Source organism: Sparus aurata, chromosome 6, assembly GCF_900880675.1.
Source record: "Sparus aurata chromosome 6, fSpaAur1.1, whole genome shotgun sequence".
NCBI classification, from domain to species: Eukaryota; Metazoa; Chordata; class Actinopteri; order Spariformes; family Sparidae; genus Sparus; species Sparus aurata.
Genome location: NC_044192.1, coordinates 2,472,543 through 2,491,730, shown reverse-complemented (window position 1 = coordinate 2,491,730; position 19,188 = coordinate 2,472,543). Strand labels below are relative to the sequence as shown.

Below are 19,188 nucleotides of genomic sequence, written 5' to 3'. Positions count from 1 at the left end.
AGAGAACAAAAGCGACCGCACACACACGTCTTGTTAATCAACAGGCACCTGGGTTTTATTGTACACACCTCTTATATCATGAGCACTTCCGGTGCCACGCAAAACTTGAGAGCACGTACGCCAACAAAGGTGAACAGCTCCGAAGCGTACGTGCACTCACACCGCCATCTTGCGCGGTCTTCCCAGGATCCTCTCCAACACGAAAACGTCCATCGCGTTGGGCTAACTGGAATGAAGATAAAATAATTTTATCGTGCGGCTCTTCTAGACTTTCCAAATGTTATTGGACAGAATTACTTAAATGCTGATAGTGATACGAGTCATGTCTCGGACGTTGTGACCCTCAAAAACACGTATTTACCGTTTTACAGCTCCTTCTTTCACAATGTTAGCTTACGGGAAAAAGTAGTTTTTGGCCGCAGTGCATCATGGGATGATGTAATTACAGTTTGGCCCATAAGAAAACTGGCTTCAGAGTCTGGTGCTGTTCCTCATACACATAATAATAGTGATAATAAACTAATATAATAATAATAATAATAATAATAATAATAATAATAATAATAATAATAATAATAATGATAATGTTCCCAGATTGTTACATCTTTTCCCAAACATCACGTCTTGATACGTGTTCCTACATGTCAGCCTGTGTTTCTGTCCATTCTCTTCTGCTGCGTTGTCAGTACAAAGAATCACACTGTAAATTATGAAGAATGACACGATGCATTTCCAGACTTACAAACTTTATTTCACTCTTTCCAGAAATACAAGATCAACTTAAGTCTGATATAGATGGACCAAACAAGATGAAACCTGACAACCATGAAGAGACAATATTTTATTATGTTGATGAAAAACATGATATGAAATCACCACCATTATCATGTTTTGATTCTAATGTCAGCAACTATAATCTAGACTTTAAAATAAAGTGTCTTGGATCTCAGCCACTCAAACATGCAGTCATTCATAAATTGATTATTGTTTTCTTTCTTTTGATCAAAAGTTTGTGATTTCCAGCTGATGTTGATGTTTTATAATGATTGAGGGTTTTGTGTACAGATAGATAACTTTAATAATCCCTGAGAGAAAATTATGTATAATTGTTGCATATTTAATCCCAATGTCCTGATTATGTTAATGAAATAAAATCATTGATCCATCGTAGATTCACATTTTGATATTTGGTCATATTTGAAAGTAAGAAACAAAAAATGAAATCAAAACAAACAGCTGAAAATAAAACAAAGATATTTTTAGAAAGATGACAGCAGGAGCAGCATGTGCAACCTCACAGGTAAAATTCAGTGAACACAAAAGTCATCTTTATCTCTACCTGCTCTGTTCCACTGTCACACACACCGTCAGTGGTAATATCTTCAGGTTCTCCCGACTGTGAATACGTGGAAACATCTTCTCAGTGAAAGTGTGTGTGAAGGTGTGTATGTGTGTGTCAGTGTCAGGATCAGAGAACGACAGCTTTCCTCTGTTCCAGTCCAGATTCACTCTGATCCTCTGGAGCTTCTTCTCAACTACGACATCAGAGTCTGGAGTTGATGGTGAGCCTGCTCTGTATTTACCTTTGTAGAACTGAATACACCAGAATCCAGACAATATGTTACCCTTCCTCTGGACAGACTCTGCAGACACACCCAGTAACCAGCATGTACTGTCTCCAACCTCGACATCCCAGCTGTGAGTCCCTGAGTTAAAGCCCTCAGAGCCCAGGACAGACCAGAGTTTATCAAACCTCTCTGGATTATCAGGAAGCTTCTGTATCTGTCCTCCTCTCACACTGCTCAGATCTTCAGACAGGATCAGGATTCGCCGAGCAGTGTTTGGGTCCAGAACCACAGGAGTGTAGGAGACCATGTCCTTCATCTTGTTCCAGATGTTGAAGCTCAGGTTGCCCAGGTGTTTGGCCTGGTCTATCAGAGCTCCTGAGGGCAGCTGTGGATCCTCCAGCAGGGGGCGCTGCTGGACTCTTTCCACTGCAGCCTTGTAGTTGTGCAGGAATGAGACGTCTTCAGCTCTCAGCTCCTCCTCTGTGGCTCTGACTGTGTGTGAAAGAGCTGCTATCTCTCTGCTCAGAGCCTCCATCTTCTCCTTCATCATCTGACTCTTCTGCTCCTCTTCCTCCCTCAGTGCAGCCATCCTGGCCTCCTCTTCCTCTTCTAGAAACTGCTGCAGCTTCTTAAACTGATCCTTAATCTGCCTCTCTGTGTGTCGGGCCTGGACCTTCATGTGTTCTGCTGTCTGATCAAACTTCACTTTAACTTCTTCAAAAACCTTTAACTTCTTCTTTAAAGGCTCCAGAGTTTCTTCAAGTTTCTTCTTGTGTTGTTGTGCAGCTTCATTGATGGGTCTGAATCTGTGGTTGGTGTGTTGTTCTGAGTCTCTGCAGATGTGACACACCGGCTGCTGATGGTCCAGACAGAAGAGTTTGAGTTTCTCAGAGTGCAGACTGCAGAAGTCATCTGAAGCTCTCTGGACTCTGAAGGCTTCACACAGGTTCTTTATGACCAGACTAACAGGTGGATGTCTCCTTGATGATCTTCTCTTACAAACTGGACACTCCTGTGTTTGTTTGTGTCTCCACCAGCTCTGCAGACAGTCTTTACAGAAGCTGTGGCTACAGGACAGAACAACAGGCTCTCTGAAGACGTCCTGACAGACCGGACAGCAGAGATCCTCCTCTGATCTGGAAGCCATTTAGTCTCTGAGTGAAGCTGAAAACACAGCAGACAGAAAGTCCAGTCAGTCACGTCTCTGCTCACTCCTCTGATAACAGCACTGAACTTTACTTTCACTTTGAGTTGTGTTTCAGTCAAACTCACCTTCAGTGTGTGAGTGTCTGCAGGGTGAAGAAGTGCTGCTGAGTGTAGTTTTTCTCTCTTATAGCTGAACTCACTCAGAAGACGCTCTTCTTGTTGGACTTTGTTCTGATGGTGAAGTTGATCGTCTCTGTCTGTGTGTCTCTGTAATGAGGAAGAACAACAGACTGTTTCCTGGTTTGTTCACAGGTGAGTGTGTTGAGGGGCGGAGCTCTGTCAGACGTCTTCTGTTAAAGGAGACCTGTGTAGTTTAATAGAAGAATTTAAAATCGAAATTTCCTTATTTAATATTAATGAGGTATACAAACTCTGAAATATGTATTTTCTCCATAAGTGAATAAACAAGCTGTTCTCAGAGGAAGAAAAGGTCCCAGAACACTGTTTGAAGCTAGAAAGGTGGCAGGGTCCGCCACATATAAACAAAGTAAAACAGTATGAAACTGTGTTTTCCTTTAAGGTCAGTTTGTTTATTCAATGAAGATCTTTGTGTTCTGATGAACATTTCTTCCATTAAACTACAGAATGCTCCTTTAAATGTTGTAGCTTCACAGCTAACACAGGGACGTGTTTCAGTCAGTACAGATTTATTGCTGGATGTTGTTGTGGTTTATTGTCCTCCTCAGCCACCATAGCATTGTGTACAAGTGGGCACGTGATCCAACACGCTCAATCTGCCAAAAGGCCACAGACGAGGCCCAACTACTGCCAACAACTGGGCCACAGACGCTCCAGACGTTGGTGTGTGAGTGTGTCAGAGCTGTATGGAGAGCCGCTGTGATCCACTGTGGCAGGATTTAAGAAATACTGAGGTCACGCCTCTCCACCTCCACCCGACCCATCCACGGCTACATCTGCATTTTACATTTTAAACATTGATCAGAGGAGCAGAACTGCAGCAGCTGGACATTCTGGAGTCAGGACCGCTGTTTACCTGAAGTACTGTCCACTGAACACCTTGTTTTCACTGTTTTATACTTAAAAACATTAAAGTACAGCAGCAGGTGTTAAAGCATTGAGATGGAACACGACAGCCAAGAAAATACAAATCCTGATACAGACATGATTCATACACTGATAGCAGAAGCTGCCATGTAAGCTGCCAACCTGCTCATCATGAGCAATTTGTTTCCTTCTTCTTCTTCTTCTACTGGCTTTTATTGGCGGTTGGCAACCAGCTTTTAGGTGCATTTACCGCCACCTACTGGACTGGAGTGTGGAACATGAGACGGTCAGAACTAGAAAATAATAAAGAAAGAAAGAAAGAAAGAAAAAAAATTAACTGTTATTCCTTGTAGTCTATATCCTACACCTGTGTCCTTTAGATATTTCATTAAAACACTCATCCTCTTTTTTGCTGTCCTCCCTAATAGATTCCTTAAGGTCAATTCTAGCTTTCCTTCTGTCAGCATTTGGAGAACTTCCTGTCGTTCCTCCCTGTACTTACTACACTCCAGCAATACATGGTGGACTGTTTCTGGTTGTGTACATTGTGAACACAAACCTGTTGGATGTTTCCCTATTTTACTGAGTGTGTGATTGAGTCCTGTGTGTCCTATTCTGAGTCGAGTTTAGATCATTTCTTCCCTCCGGTTCCTGCCCCGTATTTCACCATTTTTGACTTGTGGTTGTATTCTGTAAAGATGTCTTCCTGTGGTCAAACTATCCCAACTTTCCTGCCAGATTTTGCACATGTGTTTACTGATAATAGATTTGACTTCTGCCCTGCTTAAGGGTATTTCCGTGTTCCTTGTGTTTGATTTTAGTGCTTGTTTGGTCAATATATCGGCTTCTTCATTCCCTTCGACTCCTACGTGGGCAGGAACCCAGAGGAAAGAAACATCCACACCTTTATTGTGAAATCTGTATATATGATTTGATATTTCCAGTAAAAGATCTTACCTGCATGAATTCCCTGATTGAATGCTTGTAAGTGTTGAGATACTATCTGTTGCTATTGTTACTTTGTGTTGACTACTATCCTCCACCCACTGCAACGCCAATATTATCCCCATCATTTCAACTGTATACACTGAGAGATGATCCCATGTCCTGTTTTTGATGCCTATATTAAATTTTGGGATGTAAACTGCTGTTCCTGTACGTCCTGTTTGTGGGTCTTTTGATCCATCTGTGAAGATGAACACTTCTTTAGGGTATTGTTGATTTATATAGTTTTGTTCTATTGTCCATGTCGGTATTTTTTTGGTATTGTTTTTGGTTGTCTCCAATAATTGCGTATCTGTTGCTGGAGTGTAGAATTTCCAGGGAGGTATTACTGACTTTGGGACTGCTCTGCTTATGTTTAGTCCTGTTAACTTTATTTTTTGAGCCATTTCTTTGCCGACCCGCCCAAAACTTCTGTCTTTAACTCCCCTGTGTTCCCAACACTCCTGCAGGGTAGCCTTTGTTGGATGCAAAGTCCCATATCCCTCCAAACTGACCCAATATGCCAGCATGATCTGGTCCCTTCTAATTCTCAGCGGCATTTCTTCCTCTTCTACCTGAAGTGCTGATATTGGAGATGTTTTAAATGCTCCTGTGCAAGTACGAATGGCTTGTGATTGTTCCCTGTCCAGTTTCTTTAAATTAGTTTCTGACGCAGACATATATGCTAAACACCCATAATCTAGTATTGATCTCATGAGGGCCCTATATATATTTACCAAAGATCTTCTGTTTGCTCCCCAGTCTTGGCCTGCTGGACATCTTAATAAGTTATTGAACTTTTTGCATTTATTAGTCATTTTTTTGATATGTTGACCCCATGTGAGTTTTTCATCAAATATAATTCCCAAAAATCTGATCTCTCTGACCTGCTCCATATAATTTTAGTGGAACTTGCTTATGCTGCCTTGCAAAGCATATCACCTGAGATTTTGCCACTGACATTTTAAATCCCCATTTATGCGTCCATTCCTCCACTTTACTTCTTGCCTTTTGCATTTTCTTTTTTAAATATTCTAAGTTTCTTCCTCTTACCCAAAGTGCTCCATCATCCGCATACAGTGATTTCCCTACTGTGCTTTCCACTCCCTCAAAGAAGTCATTTATCATCATGTTAAATAATATTGGACTGCATACACTCCCTTGTGGAGTTCCATTTTCAACAGTGTAAATGTTTGAGTGCTCAACACCAACCCTCACCTGTATTTGTCTCCCTAACAAGAACCCCGAAATCCAATTAAACATTTTCCCTCCTGCAGCCAACTTCTCTAGTTTAATGAGTATTCCCTCCTTCCATAGCATATCATATGCTTTTTCTACATCAAAAAATACTGCAACTACCATCTCTGTGTTTGCTTGTGCTTACGATTTGTTTGTTTAGGCTAACTTCCGGTTTAGCGCCCGGATAACTTCCGGTTTAGCGTCGGGCTAACTCGAATGAAGATAAAATAGTTTTATCGTGCGGCTCTTCTAGATCTTCCAAATGTTATTGGACCGAATTACTTAAATGCTGATAGTGATATGAGTCATGATGTTGTGACGCTCAAAAACACGTATTTACCGTTTTACAGCTCCTACTTTCACAATGTTAGCTTACGGGAAAAAGTAGTTTTTGGCCGCAGTGCATCATGGGATGATGTGACTACAGTTTGGCCCATAAGAAAACTGGCTTCAGAGTCTGGTGCTGTTCCTCGTACACATGATATTATTAGTAATAAACTAATGATAATAATAATAATGATGATAATGATAATAGTAATAATAATACAGTTTTTCTCAATTGCACAATTTCTGAAACCTTGCTCCATTTTCTGACAACATTAAACACAAAATCTCAGCTTCAAGCACTATTTACAAAACCTCTGACTCCTTGTGCAAAATGAAACTTTCGCCTCAAAACAGATTTACCTGTGCTCAAAACCAAACACTGCGCTCAAATCATAAACAAAGCGATCAAAATGATATAAACTATCAAGCAGTCAGTAAACAATACACCAAAAAATAGAAAACACGTTGTTCAAAACATATAGTTCTCAGGGAGAAATACATTTTTAATCTCAAAAGAAATTTCATATTTTTCTGTCATTGTCTTTTGATGAATGAAAACATGTTCAAAATTGATCAGAAATTATGCTCTGCTTTGCTCTTTGCAGTTTTCTTTGTTCCTCCTCCTCCTTGTCCCCCTATTTTTACAGCACTGTATCCTGCATCTCACAAACGTGTCCTTTGTTTCTGTGATACTGTAATTCTTGTTCTTGTTGATATGAACCTGCAACCAGTCAAAATCTATTGAGCAGTCAGTGCTGTACACAAATGGAAAGCATAATGTTCAGGGCCAGACAATGTGTTTAGTTTACAGTAGCCTACAATGCACTGTACTACAGTATATAATACAAAAATCAAAGGAGTAAACATATGATCAGTGTGCTTCTTCTTGTCTTTGGGCTGGGTCAGGCCAGAGCACTTCGTCCACATCACAAGCAATATTTTCCCTCCTGAGGCGACCGGGGGAAGAAGCCTCTTGTGTGCCGTATCCAGCCCTGACATGGTTCCTCACCTATATTACCACAGGATAAATCCATGGCTTGCAGAAGATTTACCTGTTTGCTCTCTGGCTTATACTGAACTGGCTTATATTGGTTGTGTCACATGATTTGAAACAAGTGAAATCAGTTTTGAGTGGTTGTGTTTAATCAATGATATGTGTTCTCTATTTGTATTTGATGGTTGCCACTTGTGTTTACCAGTATGGATGACATGTGCATTAGAGTGCAGAATGTGTTTTGAGAATGAGAATGTGTTTAGAGTTCTGCTGAAAAGTCTAAGTGAGATCTGCAAATTGTGTTTTACCGTGTGAAATGGTTTAAGGTGTTGACAACAGACTGCACATTTAGCTAAATGAGTTCAGACAACTGCAAACTTTGTTCAGCCAATGGGTTTTAGTGTTTAGCAATTGAGAAAATCTGTTATAATAATGTTGCCAGATTGTTACATCTTTTCCCAAACATCACGTCTTGATACGTGTTCCTACATGTCAGCCTGTGTTTCTGTCCATTCTCTTCTGCTGCGTTGTCAGTACAAAGAATCACACTGTAAATTATGAAGAATGACACGATGCATTTCCAGACTTTTACAAACTTTATTCCACTCTTTCCAGATATACAAGATCAACTTAAGTCTGATATAGATGGACCAAACAAGATGAATCATGACAACCATGAAGAGACGATATTTTATAATGTTGATGAAAAACATGATATGAAATCACCACCATTATCATGTTTTGATTCTAATGTCAGCAACTATAATCTAGACTTTAAAATAAAGTGTCTTGGATCTCAGCCACTCAAACATGCAGTCATTCATAAATTGATAATTGTTTTCTTTCTTTTGATCAAAAGTTTGTGATTTCCAGCTGATGTTGATGTTTGTATAATGATTGAGGGTTTTGTGTACAGATAGATAACTTTAATAATCCCTGAGAGGAAATTATGTAGAATTGCTGCATATTTAATTCCAATGTCCTGGTTATGTTAATGAAATAAAATCATAGATCCATCGTAGATTCACATTTTGATATTTGGTCATATTTGAAAGTAAGAAACAAAAAATGAAATCAAAACAAACAGCAGAAAATGAAACAAAGATATTTTTAGAAAGATGACAGCAGGAGCAGCATGTGCAACCTCACAGGTAAAATTCAGTGAACACAAAAGTCATCTTTATCTCTACCTGCTCTGTTCCACTGTCACACACACCTTCAGTGGTAATATCTTCAGGTCATCCCCAGTGTGAATACGTGGAAACATCTTCTCAGTGAAAGTGTGTGTGAAGGTGTGTATGTGTGTGTCAGTGTCAGGATCAGAGAACGACAGCTTTCCTCTGTTCCAGTCCAGATTCACTCTGATCCTCTGGAGCTTCTTCTCAACTACGAGAACAGTGGATGGAGTTGATGGTGAGTGTGCTGAGTATTCACCATTGTATAACCGAATATACCAGAATCCAGACCATATGAGACCCTTCCTCTGGACAGACTCTGCACACACACCCAGTAACCAGCGTGTACTGTCTCCAACCTCGACGTCCCAGCTGTGAGTCCCTGAGTTAAAGCCCTCAGAGCCCAGGACAGACCAGAGTTTATCAAACCTCTCTGGATTATCAGGAAGCTTCTGTATCTGTCCTCCTCTCACACTGCTCAGATCTTTAGACAGGATCAGTTTTGGATGAGCAGTGTTTGGGTCCAGAACCACAGGAGTGTAGGAGACCATGTCCTTCATCTTGTTCCAGATGTTGAAGCTCAGGTTGCCCAGGTGTTTGGCCTGGTCTATCAGAGCTCCTGAGGGCAGCTGTGGATCCTCCAGCAGGGGGCGCTGCTGGACTCTTTCCACTGCAGCCTTGTAGTTGTGCAGGAATGAGACGTCTTCAGCTCTCAGCTCCTCCTCTGTGGCTCTGACTGTGTGTGAAAGAGCTGCTATCTCTCTGCTCAGAGCCTCCATCTTCTCCTTCATCATCTGACTCTTCTGCTCCTCTTCCTCCCTCAGTGCAGCCATCCTGGCCTCCTCTTCCTCTTCTAGAAACTGCTGCAGCTTCTTAAACTGATCCTTAATCTGCCTCTCTGTGTGTCGGGCCTGGACCTTCATGTGTTCTGCTGTCTGATCAAACTTCACTTTAACTTCTTCAAAAACCTTTAACTTCTTCTTTAAAGGCTCCAGAGTTTCTTCAAGTTTCTTCTTGTGTTGTTGTGCAGCTTCATTGATGGGTCTGAATCTGTGGTTGGTGTGTTGTTCTGAGTCTCTGCAGACGACACACACCGGCTGCTGATGGTCCAGACAGAAGAGTTTGAGTTTCTCAGAGTGCAGACTGCAGAAGTCCTCTGAAGCTCTCTGGACTCTCTCTAACAAGAAGGCTTCACACAGGTTCTTTATGACCAGACTAACAGGTGGTTCTTCCCTTGAAGATCTTCTCTTACAAACTGGACACTCCTGTGTTTGTTTCTGTCTCCACCAGCTCTGCAGACAGTCTTTACAGAAGCTGTGGCTACAGGACAGAACAACAGGCTCTCTGAAGACGTCCTGACAGACCGGACAGCAGAGATCCTCCTCTGATCTGGAAGCCATTTAGTCTCTGAGTGAAGCTGAAAACACAGCAGACAGAAAGTCCAGTCAGTCACGTCTCTGCTCACTCCTCTAATAACAGCACTGAACTTTACTTTCACTTTGAGTTGTGTTTCAGTCAAACTCACCTTCAGTGTGTGAGTGTCTGCAGGGTGAAGAAGTGCTGCTGAGTGTAGTTTTTCTCTCTTATAGCTGAACTCACTCAGAAGACGCTCTTCTTGTTGGACTTTGTTCTGATGGTGAAGTTGATCGTCTCTGTCTGTGTGTCTCTGGAATGAGGAAGAACAACAGACTGTTTCCTAGTTTGTTCACAGCCGAGTGTGTTGAGGGGCGGAGCTGTGTCAGACGTCTTCTGTTAAAGGAGACCTGCGTAGTTTTATAGAAGAATTTAAAATCCAACCGTCCTTATTTACAATATTAATGAGGCATACAAACTCTGAAATATGTATTTTCTCCATAAGTGAATAAACAAGCTGTTCTCAGAGGAAGAAAAGGTCCCAGAACACTGTTTGAAGCTGGAAAGGTGGCAGGGTCCGCCACATATAAACAAAGTAAAACAGTATAAAACTGTGTTTTCCTTTAAGGTCAGTTTGTTTATTCAATGAAGATCTTTGTGTTCTGATGAACATTTCTTCCATTAAACTACAGAGTGCTCCTTTAAATGTTGTAGCTTCACAGCTAACACAGGGACGTGTTTCAGTCAGTACAGATTTATTGCTGGATGTTGTTGTGGTTTATTGTCCTCCTCAGCCACCATAGCATTGTGTACAAGTGGGCACGTGATCCAACACGCTCAATCTGCCAAAAGGCCACAGACGAGGCCCAACTACTGCCAACAACTGGGCCACAGACGCTCCAGACGTTGGTGTGTGAGTGTGTCAGAGCTGTATGGAGAGCCGCTGTGATCCACTGTGGCAGGATTTAAGAAATACTGAGGTCACGCCTCTCCACCTCCACCCGACCCATCCACTGCTACATCTGCATTTTACATTTTAAACATTGATCAGAGGAGCAGAACTGCAGCAGCTGGAAATTCTGGAGTCAGGACCGCTGTTTACCTGAAGTACTGTCCACTGAACACCTTGTTTTCACTGTTTTATACTTAAAAACGTTAAAGTACAGCAGCAGGTGTTAAAGCATTGAGATGAAACACGACAGCCAAGAAAATACAAATCCTGATACAGACATGATTCATACACTGACAGCAGAAGCTGCCATGTAAGCTGCCAACCTGCTCATCAGGAGCCATTTGGGGGTTTATAGCCTCCCGAAGACCGAGCAGGCTAACTTCCGGTTTAGCGTCAAGATAACTTCCGGTTTAACGCCAAGATAACTTCCGGTTTAGCGTCAGGCTAACTTTTTTTAATTTACTTTTTATTATTGAATTTTTACAATACAAACAGTAAAAACAAGCAAGTACAGTCATTAATACAGAACATACATTGGTCAACAGCAGAGCCAGGGGACGTTTCAAATAAATACATTAAATATAGAACTGAATGGTTTTAGCAGCTTTCTTATTTTTTTAAATCATAGATGGTTTTAATCTACTGTTTCGTTCCCTTACCAAAAGAAACAAAAGAGGGTTTAGAGTTACTGAAATTGGCTTTGTGAATATGATATTTCCCTAAAATGATCAACAAATTAATTAGATATATTTCCCTCTGCTTCTTACCTTTGTTGTCCAGGAAACCAAACAGTACATTTTTCCAAAACAAGGAAAAATCAGAGACAAGTTCATCAGTAATATATCGGGATAGGTCTTTCCAGAAAGTGGTGGTGTAGGGACATTGCCAGAAAAGGTGCACCATTGTTTCTGGAGATAATCCACAAAAAGAACAGTTGACACATATGTCAAGCTTAAACCTAAGGAGATATCGCTTAGCAGGATAATACCTATGTATGATTTTGAAAGAGACTTCTCTTACTTTATTCTTAAGGAGGTATTTGTAAGGAAGTTCCAGATATTTCCCCAATTCAGGTTGTCAACAAAGTTAGACCAATAGGGAACAACATTAGGGGTACTGGTAACCTCTCTCTGGAATAGAGAGCGAATGTTACGATTATTATTCCTCGTTGTGGTAGCGAAACATATATTACCAACTGAGGTCAACTTAGGGTCCAAAGCTGGTAAACAGTCTGGTTTTCCAGTCCCTTTTAAGAGAGTTAGAATACCAGATGGGAAGGCATCCATAACAATTGCAAACTCCTATAAAATAAAGATTTATTCTTGAACTCAATAAGCAGATTGTTCCAGATGTAGCACCTATGTGGGGAGAAATTATGTTTGTAAATTAACGACCATGCTAAGAGCATTTGTTTGTGGAATTTAGATCAAATTAAGGGAATTTTTTCTATTTTATAATCACACAAAAGTAAGTATTCTAGGCCTCCAACCTTAGAGAAATTATAGTTAGGTATAAAGTTCCATGAAGATGTTGGATCTTTTAGAAAGTGCTTTATCCAATTTATTTTAAAAATATTTTTAAGGGTTGTAAAATCAAGAAAGTTTACACCACCGTGTTCAAAGGTGTTCATAATAACATAATGTGTCTTGTTTTTCCAGATAAAATTGAAAAGTAGTTTATCAATGGAATTACAAAGCTTTTGGTTAACAAACAGGGGGATCGCTGCACATGTAAGACGAGATAAACCTTCTGCCTTTGTCAACAATACACGACCTTTCAAGGATAAATCTCTCTGCAGCCATTGATTAAGCTTTTTCTTTGTCTTATCTTTAATCAAATTCAAGTTTACAGAGCATCTCTCCTCCTCATTTTTCAACATAGTAATCCCTAGATAAGTAATCTTATCTTTGATTGGTATGTTACAGACCTGGGAGGTGTCGCTTTCCTTGAGGGCAAAAAGTTCACACTTCTTAAGATTTAAACAGAGTCCAGAAGCTGCGGAAAATAATTCTATTGTTTTGATAGCAATTGGCACTTGGCTGGCATTTTTTAAAAATAATGTAGTATCATCTGCTAGTTGGGTGAGGATAACTTCTCTTTCTGCAATTGAGATTCCTTTTAAAGCACTATCTTTAATATGGGTGGAAAGAAGTTGTGTACATAAAATGAACAGGTAGGGAGACGCAGGGCAGCCCTGACGGATGCCTCTTTGCAGCTCAAATCTCGTGATGTCCCATTTTTTAATCTAATAGAGCTAAAAGCCTTTAGAGTACATTGTTTCAATAGTTTGAAATATAAAGTTATGTTCTACTGTGTCAAAGGCTTTATAGAAGTCCAAGAAAAAGATAAAACTATCACCTGGACATAAAAATGAATAATCAATTATATCTAAGACAAGCAGAATATTGTTTGAGATATGTCTTTTTCTCATGAGTCCTGATTGGACTTCATCAATAATAGGGTCTAAAACATTTTAAAATCTTTTTTCAGTTATTGAGGCAAAAATGTTGTAGTCAGTGTTTAGTAATGAAATAGGTCGCCAATTATGAATAAACAGTGGATCCTTATTGGGTTTGGGGATTAACGTAATCAAGCCTTGGGTCAGTGAAGGAGGTAGAGAACCTTTTTCAACACTTTCTAATATTACTTCAAGTAGAAAGGGAGCTAGATCTTGAGTAAAAGCCTGATAAAACTCTGCAGAGAGGCCATCAACTCCAGGAGATTTGTTAGTTTTACAATGTTCAACTGCAAATGTGATTTCCTGCAAGGTTATAGGGTCATCGCAGAATTTCCTATCATCTTGAGAGATTGGTGTGACGATAAGAGAGTTCAAGAATGTAGTGGTTGATTGATGGCAATATTTCGATTTGTATAAATTTCTATAGAAGTCCGAACAGAAAACAGCGATGCTCTTCTGATCATCAGTTACAGTATCGTTGATGTTAAGTTGCTGGATTAAATTGAACTTCCCGTGATATTTTTCTAAGCCGAAAAAATAGGCAGAGTTCTGTTCCCCTTCTTCAATCCACCTTTTTCTTGACCTTATAAAAGCACCTTTTGCTTTGTTGGAGTAAATCTCATTTAGTTTAAGTTGTTCTGAAATTAAAGTTAGTCTTTCCTCTTCTGATATATCTGGAGGGTCCTTCTGGTACAAAGAAATTATGTCAGAGACCATCGTTTCTTCCTCCAATTTACGATTTTTAGATAAGTTTCTACCATACTTCCTCAAATATTGACCAGTTTTAAACTTCAAAAAGTTCCCAATTGCTACCAAAAACATCCTCTGACTTTGCTTTGTTCCAAAATTACAGTATTATTATTTTTTTATGTCTGCTTTTACCATCTTGTGTTGTAAAAGCGAACTGTTTAGTTTCCAGTAGGCATTTCTACATTTTGTAGAGGGGGCAGAGTGTGAGGGGATAAGGATGGAGACTGCATTAAGATCTGTTAATGGGGTTGTGATGATATTAACTGATATTTTATCAATATTCAAATGATCAGACACTAACCAATAGTCCAATCGTGAACGTCTGGTGGCACTTCTATTACTCCAAGTAAACGCCTTCATATTAGGATTGTTAAGCCTCCGTACATCAATCAAGTTACATTTACTATAACTGTACCTGAGTTTGTTAAGTTATTAAGATTATTTTGTATATGCTTCTCTAATGTTTCAAGCACTATGTCGTTCTCATGGTTAGAATTATAGCCATACATGTTAATAACTATCAAAGTTTTCAATGGTTAACACTTGAAGGATAAAATGACCTGATGTATCACTGACAGATAAAAGAATAGTCCCTGGAAAATTATATTTTAGAGTCGCAACACCAGCAGAATGTTCAGACCCGTGAGCCTGCCACAGATCATTCCCCCACTGGGATCTCCATAATCTGCCATCATCTGGAACTGAATGTGACTCTTGAATGAAACAGAAATCAGATTTGTGCTGCCTGACAAACAAAAATAACGCTTTGCGCTTAACAAAATCCCTTATCCCCCTGGCATTGAGAGTAATGATAGATAAAGACGTATTAACAACAACAGATAGAACAATGTAAGAAATAAAGTTGGATGAAACTAGACTTTAACCTTTCTGTAAGGAGCTGCACCATTTTAACTTAAATACAAAGTGCATAATGAAACTCAGAACAATAAAATAATAGAGGTACCCAGGTTCTCGGTCGACAAATTAACACAAACCAGTGATTAGCAATTAATAAACATAAAATGCTAGCCTCTAGAACAATGCAAAACATTTGACTGGATGTAATAAATGTTGTCTTGTAAACATACTCAGTTGAGTTTCATCAATGTGCTCATCAGACCTTAAAAAAAGTTAAACAAAGTGTTTCTCAGAACAATTAGAAGAAGATAAACACAGTGAATGAAAAGCACTTTGGTTATTATAACTTATCTCGGCTTAAGACACATGTTGACAGGTGTGGCGTTTACCACCTTCAGGTAGCTGGAAACAGTTCAGCCCCGTTGGCAAAGGCTCGACCTCCAACGAAGTAGGCAGCCTTCCCTTGTTCTCGCGCTTTAGCCACCAGCGGCCACAGCTGCATCCTTCGCTCTCTGACAGCTGGGGACAGGTCTTCGGCAAAACGTAGCTTGTTGCTTTGAAGGAAGGTGGACTGCTTTGCAGCTTTCCAGACGGCGTCGCGGTATATACGGGCACCAAACTGTAGAATTATCCCTCGAGGCTTGGTGGCATCTTTCTTTGGTTGGCCGAGACGGTGCACTGAGTCAGTAACATCGGGGAGTTTGTCCTTGTGCTCCGGCAGGATGGACTGACAGATGTGTATCACCTCTTGGCGGACGTTCTGGTCTTTGTTTTCAGCCAGACCGTAGAGTCGCAGGTTCCACCGTCGCGAATAGTTTTCCAGCTCAGTTTTTCGTTGTTCCAGTAGGCTCGCCTTTTTCTCAGCCACGTTGATTCGGTCATTCACTAACAAAGTCCACGCCAAAAGCTGTATGGAATGAAAACAGGAATTTATTACACGTAATGACATATGTTAGATGCTGGGAAGGAAAGGGTCGAGGGATGGAAGGATGAAGGGATGATGGGGAAGGGGTCGAGGGATGAGGGGGTTTAGGAAGGACAGGTGAGGGTTGACAGGAAGGGAGAGAAGCTGGTGGGATGAGAGGATGGAGGGGGAGGTTTGGCGAGAGGAACAGGAGGAACGGAGTGGGTGTGGAGACGCTGAGTGAGGGAGCCGTCTCCGATCTCTTCGTTAGCCCCCTGGTTCCTGTATGTGGATGAGAGAGAGAAAACACAAGGAAAGAAGGGGATCGGGAGGGAGGGATGTAGAGAATCAGTCAAAGAGGGAGTGAACGGATGAGGTGTGCTTAAATATATTTCGGGCGGAAATGAGATGAGTTCGAGGCGTGGTCTTTGTTTCCGAATCTAGTTATAAAACTTCATTCAATGTGTGTCACTTTACCTTTCACTTTACGGATCTCACCGCAGGCAAAGTCAACCGTCTTCTTTAGCCCCTCAATTTTCAGTGTATTGTTGGAAATCATTCTCTCCACATTCTTCTCCAGAGAGTCGATTCTCGTGTTGAAGATGACTGAGATTTTCTGCTCAATACCTTCACTGTCTAGATCCAAGGAGCGCTGCGACTTCATTTTCTTTGGTGCAGGAGGTTTGGAGGGAGTTGTGGAAGGAGTTATGGGGAGAGGGGGGAAATCTGGGTCCCCGAGTTTTTGGCCGCAGTGCATCATGGGATGATGCGATTACAGTTTGGCCCATAAGAAAACTGGCTTCAGAGTCTGGTGCTGTTCCTCGTACACATAATAATATTAGTAATAAACTTAAAATAATGATGATAATGATAATGATAATAATTATAATAATAATAATAATAATAATAATAATAATAATAATAATGTTTCCAGATTGTTGCATCTTTTCCCAAACATCACGTCTTGATACGTGTTCCTACATGTCAGCCTGTGTTTCTGTCCATTCTCTTCTGCTGCGTTGTCAGTACAAAGAATCACACTGTAAATTATGAAGAATGACACGATGCATTTCCAGACTTTTAGAAACTTTATTCCACTCTTTCCAGATATATAAGATCAACTTAAGTCTGATATAGATGGACCAAACAAGATGAAAAACATGATATGAAATCACCACCATTATCATGTTTTGATTCTCATATCAGCAACTATAATCTAGACTTTAAAATAAAGTGTCTTGGATCTCAGCCACTCAAACATGCAGTCATTCATAAATTGATAATTGTTTTCTTTCTTTTTCTTTTGAAAGTTTGTGATTTCCAGCTGATGTTGATGTTTTTATAATGATTGAGGGTTTTGTGTACAGATAGATAACTTTAATAATCCCTGAGAGGAAATTATGTATAATTGTTGCATATTTAATTCCAATGTCCTGATTATGTTAATGAAATAAAATCATAGATCCATCGTAGATTCATATTTTGATATTTAGTCATATTTGAAAGTAACAAACAGTGGAAAATAAAACAAAGATGTGTTTAGAAAGATGACAGCAGGAGCAGCATGTGCAACCTCACAGGTAAAATTCAGTGAACACAAAAGTCATCTTTATCTCTACCTGCTCTGTTCCACTGTCACACACACCTTCAGTGGTAATATCTTCAGGTTCTCCCGACTGTGAATACGTGGAAACATCTTCTCAGTGAAAGTGTGTGTGAAGGTGTGTATGTGTGTGTCAGTGTCAGGATCAGAGAACGACAGCTTTCCTCTGTTCCAGTCCAGATTCACTCTGATCCTCTGGAGCTTCTTCTGAACTACGACATCAGTGCCTGGAGTTGATGGTGAGCGTGCTGAGTATTTACCATTGTAGAACTGAATACACCAGAATCTAGACCATATGTCTCCCTTCCTCTGGTCAGACTCTGCAGACACACCCAGTAACCAGCATGTACTGTCTCCAACCTCGACATCCCAGCTGTGAGTCCCTGAGTTAAAGCCCTCAGAGCCCAGGACAGACCAGAGTTCATCAAACCTCTCTGGATTATCAGGAAGCTTCTGTCTCTCTCCTCCTCTCACACTGCTCAGATCTTCAGACAGCATCAGGATTGGATGAGCAGTGTTTGGGTCCAGAACCACAGGAGTGTAGGAGACCATGTCCTTCATCTTGTTCCAGATGTTGAAGCTCAGGTTGCCCAGGTGTTTGGCCTGGTCTATCAGAGCTCCTGAGGGCAGCTGTGGATCCTCCAGCAGGGGGCGCTGCTGGACTCTTTCCACTGCAGCCTTGTAGTTGTGCAGGAATGAGACGTCTTCAGCTCTCAGCTCCTCCTCTGTGGCTCTGACTGTGTGTGAAAGAGCTGCTATCTCTCTGCTCAGAGCCTCCATCTTCTCCTTCATCATCTGACTCTTCTGCTCCTCTTCCTCCCTCAGTGCAGCCATCCTGGCCTCCTCTTCCTCTTCTAGAAACTGCTGCAGCTTCTTAAACTGATCCTTAATCTGCCTCTCTGTGTGTCGGGCCTGGACCTTCATGTGTTCTGCTGTCTGATCAAACTTCACTTTAACTTGTTCAAAAACCTTTAACTTCTTCTTTAAAGGCTCCAGAGTTTCTTCAAGTTTCTTCTTGTGTTGTTGTGCAGCTTCATTGATGGGTCTGAATCTGTGGTTGGTGTGTTGTTCTGAGTCTCTGCAGACGACACACACCGGCTGCTGATGGTCCAGACAGAAGAGTTTGAGTTTCTCAGAGTGCAGACTGCAGAAGTCCTCTGAAGCTCTCTGGACTCTGAAGGCTTCACACAGGTTCTTTAAGACCAGACTAACAGGTGGATGTTCCCTTGAAGATCTTCTCTTACAAACTGGACACTCCCGTGTTTGTTTCTGTCTCCACCAGCTCTGCAGACAGTCTTTACAGAAGCTGTGGCTACAGGACAGAACAACAGGCTCTCTGAAGACGTCCTGACAGACCGGACAGCAGAGATCCTCCTCTGATCTGGAAGCCATTTAGTCTCTGAGTGAAGCTGAAAACACAGCAGACAGAAAGTCCAGTCAGTCACGTCTCTGCTCACTCCTCTGATAACAGCACTGAACTTTACTTTCACTTTGAGTTGTGTTTCAGTCAAACTCACCTTCAGTGTGTGAGTGTCTGCAGGGTGAAGAAGTGCTGCTGAGTGTAGTTTTTCTCTCTTATAGCTGAACTCACTCAGAAGACGCTCTTCTTGTTGGACTTTGTTCTGATGGTGAAGTTGATCGTCTCTGTCTGTGTGTCTCTGTAATGAGGAAGAACAACAGACTGTTTCCTGGTTTGTTCACAGGTGAGTGTGTTGAGGGGCGGAGCTCTGTCAGACGTCTTCTGTTAAAGGAGACCTGTTGCTTTTTGTTGTTGTGTCATAGATGTGACAAGAATCCTGCTTGCAGCTTGAT

The 19,188-nt window shown here is 40.9% G+C and overlaps 1 protein-coding gene and 1 pseudogene across 3 annotated transcripts; both read right to left on the bottom strand.

The window, feature by feature from the left end:
- Positions 1-826: 826 nt before the first annotated feature.
- LOC115584007 (nuclear factor 7, brain-like) lies at positions 827-11,179 on the bottom strand. Of its 3 annotated transcripts, none has more exons than XM_030421328.1 (3): positions 11,127-11,179; positions 2,841-3,078; positions 827-2,732 (listed from the first exon to the last, which is right to left on the bottom strand). In XM_030421328.1, the coding sequence occupies exon 3, from the start codon at positions 2,713-2,715 to the stop codon at positions 1,336-1,338; it is 1,380 nt and encodes a 459-aa protein (XP_030277188.1). In that variant the 5' UTR covers positions 2,716-2,732; positions 2,841-3,078; positions 11,127-11,179; the 3' UTR covers positions 827-1,335. The 3 variants fall into 3 exon arrangements, with proteins under 3 accessions (XP_030277188.1, XP_030277189.1, XP_030277191.1); XM_030421329.1 differs by lacking the exon at positions 11,127-11,179 and adding an exon at positions 3,942-4,048 and having other exon boundaries at positions 2,841-2,981; XM_030421331.1 differs by lacking the exon at positions 11,127-11,179 and adding an exon at positions 3,769-3,854 and having other exon boundaries at positions 2,841-2,981.
- Positions 7,997-19,188, bottom strand: part of LOC115582773 (uncharacterized) — a 484,111-nt pseudogene continuing 472,919 nt past the window's right edge.

Coding starts and splice junctions, on each gene's coding strand:
- LOC115584007 (XM_030421328.1), bottom strand. CDS start 2,715: ATGGCTTCCAGATCAGAGGAGGATCTCTGCTGTCCGGTCTGTCAGGAC.